This window comes from Hyperolius riggenbachi, chromosome 1 (assembly GCF_040937935.1).
Source record: "Hyperolius riggenbachi isolate aHypRig1 chromosome 1, aHypRig1.pri, whole genome shotgun sequence".
Classification (NCBI taxonomy): Eukaryota; Metazoa; Chordata; class Amphibia; order Anura; family Hyperoliidae; genus Hyperolius; species Hyperolius riggenbachi.
In genome coordinates, this window is record NC_090646.1 from 640,904,030 (window position 1) to 640,920,620 (window position 16,591).

Below are 16,591 nucleotides of genomic sequence, written 5' to 3' on the forward strand. Positions count from 1 at the left end.
AAATGAAGCAGGTTTTACATCACGCTGCCATTCCGTTAAGAATTCAAATTCGAAAATAAGAAAGTTGTCTTTACCAGGGTTACTACACATACAAGTAATTATCTCATAAGTTTATTGTCAGATTTGCTTCTAAACTGGTGATTTATAGTTATATTTTTAACTTGTATGAATATTTATTTCAATGCAGGATGCATCCAAAATACTTTTTCTTTTTTAGCTTTCTGATACAACAGCCCAGTGTTAGGCCTGGTTCACATCTGCGTTTTTTTTGCGGAACCGGCCGTACAGATCCGGCCATCTGGATCCGGGAATACGGTCAGTTTTTACAGCCACTGTGCTGTAAAACGTCCGTTTTCCTTAGGTTCCTATTGCGCTGCAAATCCTTCCGTTTCCATTCCGCTGAGCGAAAAGGTCCGGGAAATTAGGGCCTGCAGCATTTTTTTTGTCCGTGGAATGGACAACGGAACCGTATGGCCCGATCCTCAGCTAAAAGCTAATGTGAACCGGGATGCATCCTGTGTGTAGCAGAGAAACCTAGAAATGTCCTTCTGGTTTACTCTGCTAGGAGACATTAGGAAGTATTTTCTTCTTGTCTAAGTCAGATGGGGATTATTGTTTCCATTAATCATACAGTAGTGTGCTATTTCACATCTTTGCTCTAAAGGTCTGTTTCAGAACATATTGTACAAGTCTACCAAATCTTCCGATTTGCTGGAAGTCCAGAAAAAAATGTTAAGCTATGGATTTTTAATTCTGTATGTGGTCCTATGGAATAAAATGGTTGTTAAAGAGAACCCGAGGTGGGTTTGAAGAATATTATCTGCATACAGAGGCTGGATCTGCCTATACAGCCCAGCCTCTGTTGCTATCCCAAACCCCCCTAAGGTCCCCCTGCACTCTGCAATCCCTCATAAATCACAAACAGCTTGTCAGAGCTGGCTGTGTTTATCTCTATAGTGTCAGTCTGCTGCTCTTCCCCGCCTCCTGCAGAACTTCAGTCCCCGCCTGCATCCCTTCCCTCCCTGCTGATTGGAGGGAAGGGACGGGGGCAGGGACCGGAGCTATGCAGGAGGCGGGAGAGCAGCTGAGACTGACACTACAGATGTAAACACAGCCTCACAGCATGGCTGTGATTTATGAGGGATTGCAGAGTGCAGGGGGGCCTTAGTGGGGTTTGGGATAGCAACAGAGGCTGGGCTGTATAGGCAGATCCAGCCTCTGTATGCAGATAACATTCTTTAAACACACCTCGGGTTCTCTTTAATTACTTCCTCCCGTTAGTGACACAACATTATAATCTGATAGAGGTTCTAACCCTTCCCTACCCTATGAAAAACATAATAAAGTGTATATTGCCTGGCATTCCATTTTAAGTGAGTTGTATTATAGATATGCATTACCAAAGAAAGTATTGTTACTTCTGTCTGTGCTACCATTGGGGAGATTACTTTACTTCCTGTCAGAAATGTCACACCAAGAAGTATGGAATCTATATACAGGGGTCATGGACAGCAGAATAATAAGAAAGAGTTTTAAACTTTTTTGTTTTCTCCTAGAAGATAGTTTCACACTACCAGTAAAATGCTTTAAACCATCAGAAAGAAACCAATGATGTCAGGAACCGGTTTCACGGCACACCTGCAGATACGGTTCCCGACTGAGGGAAAGCAGCCTTATTCAAGCTACCACAAGGCTGTCACCCCTCGAAACACTTCTCACTACCACCACTAGCTGCCGCTAGACACTTCAACTATTCCCACTCTGCTGTCGAGTGGTCTGCACTCCAGCGTTTTCGTATTTGGGTCAGCTTCGTGCTTAGGCCAAATACGGGAACGCCACACACACAATACAATCGTACAGTAGCAAGGCACAATCAGGCACTGAACTTGTAACGCAAATTACACTGCAGTCTCTTTCTAGGCTATGAGCTGTTAGTACATCAGAAGTCAGGCTTATTAAATAAATATTTAATATTCCAAAAAGTGGAACAGTGCAGACGAGAATATATACAAAAGATTTACAAAAACAAAATAAAAATTACAAAGATACACAGGAAACAACAACGGATCGTTCAGAAACAGCCTTATCAGTCCGCCGACAGCGCGTACACACGCGCTACTGCCGGCTAAATACCGCCCAGCGGGAGGGTCCGGCGGACCCGTCGTTGACTTTTGTAGTGCGTGTGTATGCACAGTTGGAAGCATTTTACTGATAAGGGGCCTGATTCACAAAGCGGTGCTAACAGTTAGCACGCTGGTGAAAAGCCCTTTATCATGCCTAAACTCAGTTTAGGCATGATAAGTTTAGGTGTGATAAGTTTAGGTGTGATAAGTTTAGGCATGATAAGTTTAAGCACCAACTGCGTTAGCACTGCAGTGCACAGCTGATCAAAAGTTTTGCGCTAGCAAAGTCTGGTGCACTTTGCATAGAGTTTAATGGCGCTGCTTCGCATGCAGGACTTTGCACGCTATCTACACTTATCTAAACTTAGCATGCCTAAACTTATCACACCTAAACTTATCACACCTAAACTTATCACGCCTAAACTGGCTTTTCACCAGTGTGGTGCAATGGTTATCACGCCTAAAGGGCCTGATTCACAAAGCGGTGCTAACAGTTAGCACCCTGGTGAAAAGCCCTTTATCATGCCTAAACTCAGTTTAGGCATGATAAGTTTAGGTGTGATAAGTTTAGGTGTGATAAGTTTAGGCATGATAAGTTTAGGTGTGATAAGTTTAGGTGTGATAAGTTTAAGTGCCAAATGCGTTAGCACCACAGTGCACAGCTGATCAAAAGTTTTACGCTAGCAAAGTCTGGTGCACTTCGCATAGAGTTTAATGGCGCAGCTTTGCGTGTGGGACTTTGCAAGCGATCTAAACTTATCTAAACTTAGCATACCTAAACTTATCACACCTAAACTTATCATGCCTAAACTTATCACACCTAAACTGGCTTTTCACCAGAGTGGTGCAATGGTTATCATGCCTAAAGTCTCTAACTGGGTTAGCACCGCTTTGTGAATCGAGCCCTAGGTGTAAAATTATCTCCTTGGAAAACACTAAGGAAAAAGGTGAAGTGAATATGGGCCATGGACACAAATGCAATCATCTTTCTCTCCTGAGTTTTCTCCATCTTTCAAATAATTTTCAGCACGTTACAATTTAAAAAGTAGAGGGGAAAAGTACTATCACATTTTTTTGTGAGTATTTTCTTGCTTGCTGGTGGTTTAAAAGGCATTTATGACAAGGTGTAGAAATATTACCTTGGAGAAAACTCAGGAAAAAAAAAGTTTATTGCGTACGGGCCATGGTATTTAAAAATGTATTTATTGCTCCCATCCCATCACTTCCTGTTTTGGTTGAAACAGCAGGAAGTGGGCCTCCTTAATGGGGCCAGAGGCAACAGTAAGTCAGGTAACTCTACTAACTCTTCAGCTTGGTCCAAACTTTGTTGTTTTCTTTTGAAAGGAAAAAAAAAATGCCCATCTGTTTTGTTTTGCACTATTTATAAGCTGCCTCTTCTGTGGTTCTCCAGCCATGGTGTCCTCTCACTTACCTGAATTTGTACCGCTTGCATGTACTTGTCAGTGGCTGATGAGCTTGTGTCCTTGTCCATAACCTTTCCCTCTCCACCAGGCCGGCCCCTCATTGTTCCATCTCCCTACCTTCTTTCCTCCGCTCCTCTCCTGTGAACAAACGTGTCCGATCCCAAGGATGTCCTTAAAAGAGAAATTCGCAGAACGAGGCAGTTAAACGTAACGGCCCATCAGGGGACGCAGCTAAGCTCACGTTATTTACACCGTCTTTGCGCAAATCTTACAAGCTGACATTTTGCGAGGTCCGCAAGGCTCTATGTGTAAATAATGCAGTCTTCCCCATAGTCCCGCGTATTACAATATGCTTATAAGACACACGTGTCTCCTTTCCAACTGCTGCTGGTGGGACCGGTGACCTGGGGAAGGGAGGGAGGAAGTTCCTTATAGATCAGCTGGATGGTGAATTGCTGTTGTTTAATATTGCATCAGAAAAAGAAAAAGTATATTGTCAGTGCTAACTAATGACACTTGCTTCTTCCTTCTGCCCTTCAGAAACTGTCGTGCAGCGTGCAGGCGAGTGTGCATAGCCATCCGCCCCGGAGGTGGCTGCATGTATGTTAACCCGCTTCTATATCTTTGCCTTGTCTTATCTGCTAATTATTGCATGAACCATTTTGTGTCTGAAGTTTTGACCTTTTAAGTGGACCTGTCACTTCGAAAACTTGCAAAACGCTGTCATGCAGAAGATTTGGCACATTGGTTTATCTAATAAGCCAGAGGCAAATAAATGCTTTGGAAGCATACAAATTCACAGTAACCCACAACAGCCAATCAGATTTTTTTTTCTCTTATCTGGGAGTCAAACTCATGACCTCATGCTTCACAGACAGGGGCAGTACCTCTGGACCTTCTCAGCTGACTAGCCAATTAGATCTTACAGGAAATCTGATGTGAGAGGCATATGGAGGCTGCCATATTTTTTTCCTTTTAAAAATACCAGTTGCCTGAAAGTCTTGCTGATCTTTGATGCATCAGTAGTGACTGAATCACACGCCTGAAACAAGCATGCAGTTAATCCAGTCAGATTTCAGTCAGAAACATGTTATCGGCATGCTTGTTCAGGGTCTATGGCCAATAGTGTTACAGGCAGAGGATCTGCAGGACAGCCAGGAAATGTGCTTTGTTTAAAAGGAAATAAATATGGCAGTCTCCATATACGTCTCACTTTAGGTGTCTTATGCTGGGAATACACGGTACGTTTTTTGAACCATCTCACACCCGATCATTTCCGCGCTCAATTTCGCATAGGGAACAGTGGGAAACGATAAGAAAAACGAATGGAAGATAAGACAATCGGGCGCGAAATCGAGCGGGGAATCGATCGGGCGGCAGAATCGAGCCGCAAAAACTCACCGTGTATTCCCAGCATTATGCTAGGTACACACCATACAATTTTCTGTTACCATCTATCTGCCGAGCAGTTAGGCATTGTTCTACTCAGCAGGAGATAACCAGAAGACAATGCACCAGAGATAATGACCATTCTCTACAGAAAATAATCTAATGCAGAAAATGTAACTGAAAAAATCGAAAGGCCTGTTTCCACTTGTGCCGCACACGCGTCAGTAAGATGCCCGGCAGCACTTCCGGGTCTGCAGGAACGCAGGCGAAACCCAGAAGCTGTGCCATGCACGGCTATGGGATTCGCAGCCTCCCGTGCGAAAACTGTGGGCAGTTTCGGCCGAATCACTAGGGTAAGCGATTCGTCCAACGGCGCCATAGTTTCCTATGGCAGAGTTTCCCCGCACGATTTGCTTGTGGGGCGTTTTCCGCTCCAGTGGAAACGGACCCTAACAGAAAAATATAACAGAAAATTGTATGGTGTGTACTAGGCATTAAGTTTCGACTGTATAAAGGGATATTTCCAGATACTTGTTTAGCAAAGCAACTCATTTTAATAGAGCAGCATCTCAACACCTCACAATAAAGTAGAAAATGGCAAAAAAATAGCTCCCTTTCTGATCTGAATCTGATCAGAGAGGGATCTTCTCCTACTGCACACTAGACATAGGTTTTCAGTAGAATTCAGCATGAAATGTATTGAAAATCTATCAAGCCGCAGCATTGTTCGATGCAGTGCAGGGGCACAGCTTAGGTTTTTGTGGCCCCAAGTGGCGCACCCCCCCTCCCTTCCTGAAGGGAGCGCCATGGTGAAAAAAATGAGTGCTGCCCCCCTCCCCCCCCCACCACCACCACCACCACCACCACCACCACCACACACTGAAGGAAGTGAAAAAATGGGCGTGGCCATGACATGATGAGCTAGCGGGCATACCTCCTGACCGGCGTCTCTGACGTCATGAGAGGCACCGACCTGTAGAAACCATGGTGATTGCCAAGATTCTGCGTTGGATCAGGGCCTCGTGAGTTATTGTAGAAGAGGGCCACAGAGCACAGGGAGGAAGGGGGGACGAGGTGACAAAGAGAGGGGGACAAGAGGCAGGAGCCAGGGCCGCAGGGCACAGCAGGCAGCCCAGCTTGGAGAACCCATCTCTAAAGTGAGGCCCCCAGCTGAAACTTGGTTTGCTTGCACCCTGGCAGCGTCCCTGATGCAGGGCAACGCTATGGGCCATCCATCTGCCCCACTCCTCCTTCGCTCTTAATCGATTTTCAGTGCAGTGAAATAGATGATTTCAATTAATCTGAGAGTGCCTACTCTATTTTCGGCATCAATATTCAATCCTAATTATCGAATCTGGTGGAGATCAATGCCATAACATGTCCACTTGATCAGTCGTTTTAATCGATTTCAGACCAAATTGATCAAAACCATTGATCCAGCATGCTGCAAACATCTTGGTCAAAAGGGCTCGATTGGGTGCATTGCTGTAACAACATTCAATTTCCCAATGGCCGACGGACCCCTTGCCAGTGCCCCCCCCCCCCCCCCGAGTCTATGTGTACCCCCAGGTTCATGGTGAGTTTTGCAGGCTCACCTGTCTCAGAGGCACAAACTGCCCCCGCCCCCCCCCCCCCCCCCACCGACTGCTACTGTTCTCTCCTGTTGTGGGTGGGGTCAGCTACAGTATGTGCTCACAGGCAAAGACTTAAAGGACCTCTGTCGTGAAAATCTTAGAATGTAAAATATATGTAAACATATACAATTAAGAAGTAAGTTTCTTCCAGTGTAAAATGAGCCATAAATTATTACTGTCGCTTGCAGTATGCAGTAGAAATCTGACTCAGGAAGAAATGAACTTCTTATTTGTATGTGTTTTAAATTTAAATTCTTTAACTGGAGTCACTTCCTAGTTCCTCCCTCTTTTCTCTTATATGGCAAAAACTTCCACTTCATCTATAACTGTTTTGTTTGTTAAGGTAGCCAAATGCTATACCATTTTGATTTCCGCAAATTTATGTAGACACATTCTTAAGGGGCCCATACACCTAACGATTTTCCCGCCGATGTACAACAGATTCGATCACTGTAATCGAATCTGCTGTGAAATAGTTGCGCAAACGCTGAGAGAACGATCAATTTCCGTCCAAAATCAATCGTTCCCATTGATTCCCGTCGATCTGTCCATGCGGAAGATTTTGCTCGATCGCCGATGGAATGGGAGTGCATCGATATCGGCGTTCGAATGCCCGATGACCAACGCTAGCGGCAATACATTACCTGCTCCGGCCGGCGTGACTCCCCCGGTCTCCGCTGTCTTCTTCTCCGCTTGGCTTCACTGAACTTCCTGTCCCGGCAGGAAGTTTAAACAGTAGAGCGCCCTCTACTGTTTAAACTTCCCCCGGCAGGAAGTTCAGTGAAGCCAGCCGGACCCGGAGACCAGCGCGGAGAAGAAGACAGCGGAGACCGGGGTAGCCGCGCCGGCCGGATCAGGTAATGTATGCAGGGGGGGCGGCGGCAGCTGCAGCTACAGAGATTGTGATCGGTTTCATGCTGAAATCGATTCACAATCTGTTTGCAGTAAAGGCAGCCATACGATCCCTCTCTGATCAGATTCGATCAGAGAGGGATCTACTGTATCTGTTGGTCGATCTGATGGCAAATCGACCAGTGTATGGCTACCTTTAGGCAACGTGGAAAGATTGATTCAAAGCGTCATGCTCTTACTGATGGGTGACACAATACAGCACTCTACTGTTAGAGCAAACAGGTCATTTGTTATTGGATGATATGGGTTACTGTGGTTTGTGTGGCCCTTTTTGCCTTATTACTGTAAATCATCTTGAAAATGTTTGTCTTTTTCAGTTGTGAAGGTATCAGTTTGTTTTTGAAAAGAGAAATCCTGTGTTTGTTTTATGTAATCTCCACCTCTGTTCTGTCTGTTGGGTCAGTCCGACTCCTAATGCTATGTACATACCATTCAATTTCCCATCAGATCAATGGGTTGCACCGATAACTGCTGAAATGTCTGATCTTTTCCCCCATCGATAACAAGATTGATTTTGTGCAGTAGTGATCTGAAAATTCATCTTGTTACATAGTTACATAATTATTTGGGTTGAAAAAATACATACGTCCATCGAGTTCAACCAGAAAATAAAGTACAACACCAGCCTGCTCCCTTACATATCCCTGTTGATCCAGAGGAAGGCGAAAAACCCTTACAAGGCATGAAAAACCCTCACAAGGCATGGTCCAATTTGCTACAAAAAGGAAAAATTTCCTTCCCGACTCCAGATGGCAATCAGATAAAATCCCTGTATCAACACCACAGGGCATTAACAGTGGTGTTGATCCACTGGTAATGCCAACAGTGGTGTTGATCCACTGGTAATGCCAAATGCACTGGGCATAACCATTGTTACTGATGGGAAGCAGATTGGACATGCTATTGTTTCAACCCGTCGATCAGACAGGAAATTGAATTTTGTGTATGTAGGCAGGGGTGTAACTACAAGGGAGCAGCCCTGTGCCCGCATGGGAGACTTTAATGGGGCCCCAACTACTACTTAAATTTCACATTGAAATTTGCAATTATGCATTGTAATGCGCAATTTCAGGGGAAATCTAAAAAATGTCTTATGTAATAGTAATATTTCATAATTTTTGCGAAATTTCTCATAATTTTGTGCCGACTTTACTGGCTAATAGCAAAGCCCCATACATGTTATTGCTACCAAAATTGCTGCATATGTTAAGGAGAATACTGGGTACAAGTCAAAAAAAGAATTGTTCAAAAAGACCTTGCAGTTTTTGAGAAAATCGATTTTAAAAATGTCATTTTTCGGAGTTTAAAAAACATTTTTTCTTTGCATTTTTAAAATCGATTTTCTCAAAAACTACTATCAATCAATTAAATGTACAAATCGTAATTACGTATAGGCGAAATTGCAAAAATGTACGCAAAAATGTGCGTAATCGTAATTAGCTGATTACGATCATCAGTGCTTCACTCCCTCTGATAAAGGGGTCCATCCGTCAGATCAGGCGATTGTGTGGCCACACTTGTCATGGAAAAGAAGATTACAACGGCCACACTTGTACTTCTGACCCTTGCAAGATGGGCCCCAGGCTTTGAGGGTCACTAGGTGTTGGCAAGAGAAAGGGTGAGAACATTGGGAGGCTCCATCAACGTTTTGTTGGGGTACCCCATGATTTTTAGTTACACCCCGTAACCGCTTGGTCAGTTCCAGACTGACCTTTAGAAGAGGGCGGGGTTAGGGTTACGTTTTATATCCCCATCACTGCCAGGAATATCTTTTGCCTGGATGGCGGGATAGTTTCCTGCTCAAAGGCTTTACACTTTATTGTTATTATTATTGTTTACTTTGTTTTATTCTTTTAATTATGTATTTAGTGTTTTTTTTCCCCTGCTGGGTACACAGTGGGCCTTTTTTTATATTAAAGTGGACCTGAACTCTTGCAATGGACAAAAGGAAAACATAGAGAAATGCACCCTGTATGTATTTAGAGAGTTTAGCCTGTCTAATTCTTCCTCATTTGTGTCTAGCAAGAAGTTTTGAATAAGGATGATACCATTTATTGGCCAACTAAAAAGAATAAGAATAAGCAAGCTTTCGGCTTTGCAGCCTTCGTCGGGCTTAAATCCTGTTCAAGCCCGACAAAGGTTGCAAATCCGAAAGCTTGCTTATTCTTATTCTTTTTAGTTCGCCAATAAATGGTATCATCCTCATTTAAAACGTCTTGCTTTTACTGATGGCTAACATGGTACAATACCCTACTGCTACTTATTTGTGTCTAATCACTAGTAGTGTTGGGCGAACATCTAGATGTTCGGGTTCGGGCCGAACAGGCCGAACATGGCCGCGATGTTCGGGTGTTCGACCCGAACTCCGAACATAATGGAAGTCAATGGGGACCCGAACTTTTGTGCTTTGTAAAGCCTCCTTATATGCTACATACCCCAAATTTACAGGGTATGTGCACCTTGGGAGTGGGTACAAGAGGAAAAAAAAATTTAGCAAAAAGAGCTTATAGTTTTTGAGAAAATCGATTTTAAAGTTTCAAAGGGAAAACTGTCTTTTAAATGCGGGAAATGTCTGTTTTCTTTGCACAGGTAACATGCTTTTTGTCGGCATGCAGTCATAAATGTAATACATATAAGAGGTTCCAGGAAAAGGGACCGGTAATGCTAACCCAGCAGCAGCACACGTGATGGAACAGGAGGAGGGTGGCGCAGGAGGAGAAGGCCACGCTTTGAGACACAACAACCCAGGCCTTGCATGAGGACAAGAAGCGTGCGGATAGCATGCTTTGTACCACCATGCAGTCATAAATGTAATAAAGATAAGTGGTTCAATAAACAGGGACCACGCGGCAACGCTAACCCAGCAGCAGCACACGTGATGGAACAGGAGGAGGCGCAGGAGGAGAAGGCCACGCTTTGTGAGACACAACAACCCAGGCCTTGCATGAGGACAAAAAGCGTGCGGATAGCATGCTTTGTACCGCCATGTAGTCATAAATGTAATAAAGATAAGAGGTTCAATAAACAGGGACCACGCGGCAACGCTAACCCAGCAGCAGCAGCAGCAGCAGCACACGTGATGGAACAGGAGGAGGCGCAGGAGGAGAAGGCCACGCTTTGTGAGACACAACAACCCAGGCCTTGCATGAGGACAAAAAGCGTGCGGATAGCATGCTTTGTACCGCCATGTAGTCATAAATGTAATAAAGATAAGAGGTTCAATAAACAGTGACCACGCGGCAACGGTAACCCAGCAGCAGCAGCAGCACACGTGATGGAACAGGAGGAGGCGCAGGAGGAGAAGGCCACGCTTTGTGAGACACAACAACCCAGGCCTTGCATGAGGACAAAAAGCGTGCGGATAGCATGCTTTGTACCGCCATGTAGTCATAAATGTAATAAAGATAAGAGGTTCAATAAACAGGGACCACGCGGCAACGGTAACCCAGCAGCAGCAGCAGCAGCAGCAGCAGCACACGTGATGGAACAGGAGGAGGCGCAGGAGGAGAAGGCCACGCTTTGTGAGACACAACAACCCAGGCCTTGCATGAGGACAAAAAGCGTGCGGATAGCATGCTTTGTACCGCCATGTAGTCATAAATGTAATAAAGATAAGAGGTTCAATAAACAGGGACCACGCGGCAACGCTAACCCAGCAGCAGCAGCAGCAGCAGCACACGTGATGGAACAGGAGGAGGCGCAGGAGGAGAAGGCCACGCTTTGTGAGACACAACAACCCAGGCCTTGCATGAGGACAAAAAGCGTGCGGATAGCATGCTTTGTACCGCCATGTAGTCATAAATGTAATAAAGATAAGAGGTTCAATAAACAGGGACCACGCGGCAACGGTAACCCAGCAGCAGCAGCAGCACACGTGATGGAACAGGAGGAGGCGCAGGAGGAGAAGGCCACGCTTTGTGAGACACAACAACCCAGGCCTTGCATGAGGACAAAAAGCGTGCGGATATAGCAGCAATGCTTTTTGCCGCCATGCAGTCATAAATGTAATACAGATGAGAGGTTCAATAAACAGGGACCGGAAACGCTAAACCATCCCAGATGTTCATCGGTCATGTTACTTGGTTGGGGTCCAGGAGTGTTGCGTAGTCGTTTCCAATCCAGGATTGATTCATTTTAATTTGAGTCAGACGGTCTGCATTTTCTGTGGAGAGGCGGATACGCCGATCTGTGATGATGCCTCCGGCAGCACTGAAACAGCGTTCCGACATAACGCTGGCTGCCGGGCAAGCCAGCACCTCTATTGCGTACATTGCCAGTTCGTGCCAGGTGTCTAGCTTCATGCCCGGTTTCAGGTCCAGCGGTGCCAGCCACAAATCCGTCTGTTCCTTTATTCCCCTCCAAATTTCCTCCCCTGTGTGCTGCTTATCCCCAAGGCAGATCAGCTTCAGCAACGCTTGCTGACGCATGCCAACAGCTGTGCTGCACTGCTTCCACGATCCTACTGCTGCTGGTGCTGGGTTAGCATTTCCGGATGAGGTACAGCTTTGAGATGCGTTGGAGGAGAAGGAGTCAGAGAGGTAGGTGCTGCTGTTGTTATCCAGCTGTTTGCGGCGTGGGCAACACCCGCGCCGTAGCAGGTGAGGAATCGCTGCCAGGCTCCACAAGGTTCACCCAGTGCGCGGTAAGGGAGATGTATCGACCCTGGCCGAACGCACTCGTCCAGGTGTCAGTGGTGAGGTGAACCTTGCAGGCAACGGCATTCTTCAAGCTTCGGGTTATTTAGCTGACCACGTGCTCATGCAACTCAGGCACTGCAGAGCGCGCAAAGTGGTAGCGGCTGGGAACCACGTAACGTGGGATGGCCACTGACATCATGCCCTTGAAGCTGTTTGTCTCCACCACTCGATATGGCAGCATTTCGCAGGCCAGAAGCTTGGCTATGCTGGCTGGCTGTTACTGCCACGGCCCGGGGGTCATTTGCTGGCAATTTCCTCTTGTGCTCAAACATCTCAGAAACAGACAACTCAACCGTAGCGCTGCACACCGAAGGGCTGTTGGTTGTTGTGTTTGATGAACACTGGGAGACCTCAAGAGCACTAGTCCGGAAAGTGACAGTGTCAGCATCGTCTGATGTTTGTGAATGTTGTGAACCACGCAATGGCTGGGCTACTGCTGCTGCTGAGGCGGGTCTGGTGGTGAGTCTGGTGAACCCAAGGGAGGCAGTGTTGCTGGTGGTACCCTGTCCTGCCGCGTTTGCCCACAGAGTGGGATGTTTGGATAGAATGTGGCGGCTCATGCTGGTGGTGGAGAGGTTGTTAATACTTTTCCCCCTGCTCAGGCGGGTCTTGCACACCTTGCAAATCGCCATGGTAACATCCTCAGTGCAGTCTTCAAAGAAAGCCCAGACTTTAACTGGCTGAGGACTCGGACCTCGTGCGTGATGTGCTGGTGCTGCTTAACCCACTGCTGGACGCTTGAGAGGTCATCCAAGTAATTATCTGGTCCTGTTCTTTTGGATCTGTGAGGGTTGTTGTCCTGGACAACATGGGCAGTATTGAGTGGGTTTTCTTGGGTGCTCCCCTGTGGCCTGTACGTGAACCGTCAGGGGAAACACCTCTTCCCTTGCCCCTCCCTCTTTCACCGGATTTCTTCCTCATTTCACTTATCCTTAAAGTACACGCTGACTGGCAGCAGTACAGTGGCAGTACAGAAATGCTATACAGTGGTGGGTGAGCGGTGTACCACTATTGTCAGCAGTGACACAGAGCACAATGCTATACAGTGGCGGGTGAGCGGTGTACTACTGTTCCCAGCAGACACAGAGTGGAAGTAAACACAATGCTATATAGTGTGGCTGAGCCGTGTACACAGAGTGGCATTAAACACAATGCTATATAGTCTGCTATATAGTCACCCCGAACAGGGTGATGTTCTGCAGAACCCGAACAGTGGCAAACACTGTTCGCCCAACACTACTGGGAGGGAACGCAGATTTTAGTACCTAAACACACGATACAACATGTTTTCCGGGGTCGGACTCTGAGGCACATACAGATGGTCCCGATCATCATCCTCATCATACAACTCTTCTCCTGAGTCTGACCCACCCACCACCTCTGCCACCCCAACATCCCCAGACACAGACCCCTCATCGTCCTCAACATTAACTTGGGATGCTGGCCTGAGCCAGACCTCCTCCTCCACATCAGGCCCCATCATCTCCTCAATGGCAGCCCTCATTAATCGCTCTGGCGACGGACTGATGGACACAACGTTCTCCTCCGGGGAGGGCTGCTGCTGACCACTGGCTGCTGGGGTGGATGTTATAGCTTGCGTGGGGCGTTGGCTGTTGCTGTTGTTGGGAGTGCTGCTCACAGCGGAGGTCTCTGGGGAACTCATGTTGAGCTCATATAGTGGTTGACGGTGAGTGGAGTATTACTGATCCCAGCAATATACACACTGACTGGCAGAGTACGCAATGCTATATAGTGTGGCTGAGCGGTGTACACAGAGTGGCAGTAAACACAATGCTATATAGTCTGGCTGAGCGAGCGGTGTACTACTGTTCCCAGCAGAATCAGAGTGGCAGTAAACAATGGTATATAGTCTGGCTGAGCGGTGTACATAGAGTGTCAGTAAACAATGGTATATAGTCTGGCTGAGCGAGCGGTGTACTACTGTTCCCAGCAGAATCAGAGTGGCAGTAAACAATGGTATATAGTCTGGCTGAGCGGTGTACATAGAGTGTCAGTAAACAATGGTATATAGTCTGGCTGAGCGAGCGGTGTACTACTGTTCCCAGCAGAATCAGAGTGGCAGTAAACAATGGTATATAGTCTGGCTGAGCGGTGTACACAGAGTGTCAGTAAACAATGGTATATAGTCTGGCTGAGCGGTGTACACACAATGCTATATAGTCTGCTATATAGTGTCAGTAAACAATGGTATATAGTCTGGCTGAGCGGTGTACACAGAGTGTCAGTAAACAATGGTATATAGTCTGGCTGAGCGAGCGGTGTACTACTGTTCCCAGCAGAATCAGAGTGGCAGTAAACAATGGTATATAGTCTGGCTGAGCGGTGTACACAGAGTGTCAGTAAACAATGGTATATAGTCTGGCTGAGCGGTGTACACACAATGCTATATAGTCTGCTATATAGTGTCAGTAAACAATGGTATATAGTCTGGCTGAGCGAGCGGTGTACTACTGTTCCCAGCAGAATCAGAGTGGCAGTAAACAATGGTATATAGTCTGGCTGAGCGGTGTACACAGAGTGTCAGTAAACAATGGTATATAGTGTGGCTGAGTGGTGTACACAGAGTGTCAGTAAACAATGGTATATAGTCTGGCTGAGCGGTGTACACAGAGTGTCAGTAAACAATGGTATATAGTCTGGCTGAGCGAGCGGTGTACTACTGTTCCCAGCAGAATCAGAGTGGCAGTAAACAATGGTATATAGTCTGGCTGAGCGGTGTACACAGAGTGTCAGTAAACAATGGTATATAGTGTGGCTGAGTGGTGTACACAGAGTGTCAGTAAACAATGGTATATAGTCTGGCTGAGCGGTGTACACAGAGTGGCAGTAAACACAATGCTATATACTCTGGCTGAGCGAGCGGTGTACTACTGTTCCCAGCAGACACAGAACAGTAAACAGAATGCTATATAGTGTGGCTGAGCGAGCGGTGTACCACTATTCCCAGCAGACACAGAACAGTGAACAGAATGCTATATAGTGTGGCTGAGCGAGCGGTGTACCACTATTCCCAGCAGACACAGAACAGTAAACAGAATGCTATATAGTGTGGCTGAGCGAGCGGTGTACCACTATTCCAAGCAGACACAGAACAGTGAACAGAATGCTATATAGTGTGGCTGAGCGAGCGGTGTACCACTATTCCCAGCAGACACAGAGTGGCAGTAAACAGAATGCTATATAGTGTGGCTGAGCGAGGTACACAGAGTGGCAGTAAACAGAATGCTATATAGTGTGGCTGAGCGAGCGGTGTACCACTATTCCCAGCAGACACAGAACAGTGAACAGAATGCTATATAGTGTGGCTGAGCGAGCGGTGTACCACTATTCCCAGCAGACACAGAACAGTGAACAGAATGCTATATAGTGTGGATGAGCGAGCGGTGTACCACTATTCCCAGCAGACACAGAACAGTAAACAGAATGCTATATAGTGTGGCTGAGCGAGCGGTGTACCACTATTCCCAGCAGACACAGAACAGTGAACAGAATGCTATATAGTGTGGCTGAGCGAGCGGTGTACCACTATTCCCAGCAGACACAGAACAGTGAACAGAATGCTATATAGTGTGGCTGAGCGAGCGGTGTACTACTGTTCCCAGCAGACACAGAACAGTACACAGAATGCTATATAGTGTGGCTGAACGAGCGGTGTACTACTGTTCCCAGCAGACACAGAACAGTACACAGAATGCTATATAGTGTGGCTGAACGAGCGGTGTACCACTATTCCAAGCAGACACAGAACAGTGAACAGAATGCTATATAGTGTGGCTGAGCGAGCGGTGTACCACTATTCCCAGCAGACACAGAGTGGCAGTAAACAGAATGCTATATAGTGTGGCTGAGCGAGGTACACAGAGTGGCAGTAAACAGAATGCTATATAGTGTGGCTGTGCAAGCGGTGTACTACTATTCCCAGCAGACACAGAGTGGCAGTAAACAGAATGCTATATAGTGTGGCTGAGCGAGGTACACAGAGTGGCAGTAAACAGAATGCTGAGCGAGCGGTGTACTACTATTCCCAGCAGCGACACACAATGACTGGGGGGGACCCTGGCTAGCGTGGCTGGAGCGCGAACTACCCTGCCTGCCTACCCAAAGCTAAACCCACAGACAAATGGCGGAGATATGACGTGGTTCGGGTATTTATTTACCCGAACCACGTGACAGTTCGGCCAATCAGAGCGCGTTCGGGTCCGAACCACGTGACCCGTTCGGCCAATCACAGCGCTAGCCGAACGTTCGGGGAACGTTCGGCCATGCGCTCTTAGTTCGGCCATATGGCCGAACGGTTTGGCCGAGCACCGTCAGGTGTTCGGCCGAACTCGAACATCACCCGAACAGGGTGATGTTCTGCAGAACCCGAACAGTGGCGAACACTGTTCGCC

The 16,591-nt window shown here is 46.7% G+C and overlaps 1 protein-coding gene across 18 annotated transcripts in view; it reads left to right on the forward strand.

Annotated features, from left to right (window-relative positions):
* Positions 1 to 16,591, forward strand: part of TCF4 (transcription factor 4) — a 578,937-nt gene that overhangs the window by 143,845 nt on the left and 418,501 nt on the right. For 12 of the 18 annotated variants that reach the window (XM_068251303.1, XM_068251305.1, XM_068251312.1 and 9 more), the window contains one exon: positions 4,088 to 4,147. The exons of the other annotated variants lie outside the window; for them this stretch is intronic. In XM_068251303.1, coding sequence (XP_068107404.1) covers positions 4,088 to 4,147 — 60 coding nt within the window. The remainder of the gene's footprint in view (positions 1 to 4,087; positions 4,148 to 16,591) is intronic. 18 annotated transcript variants of the gene reach the window in all.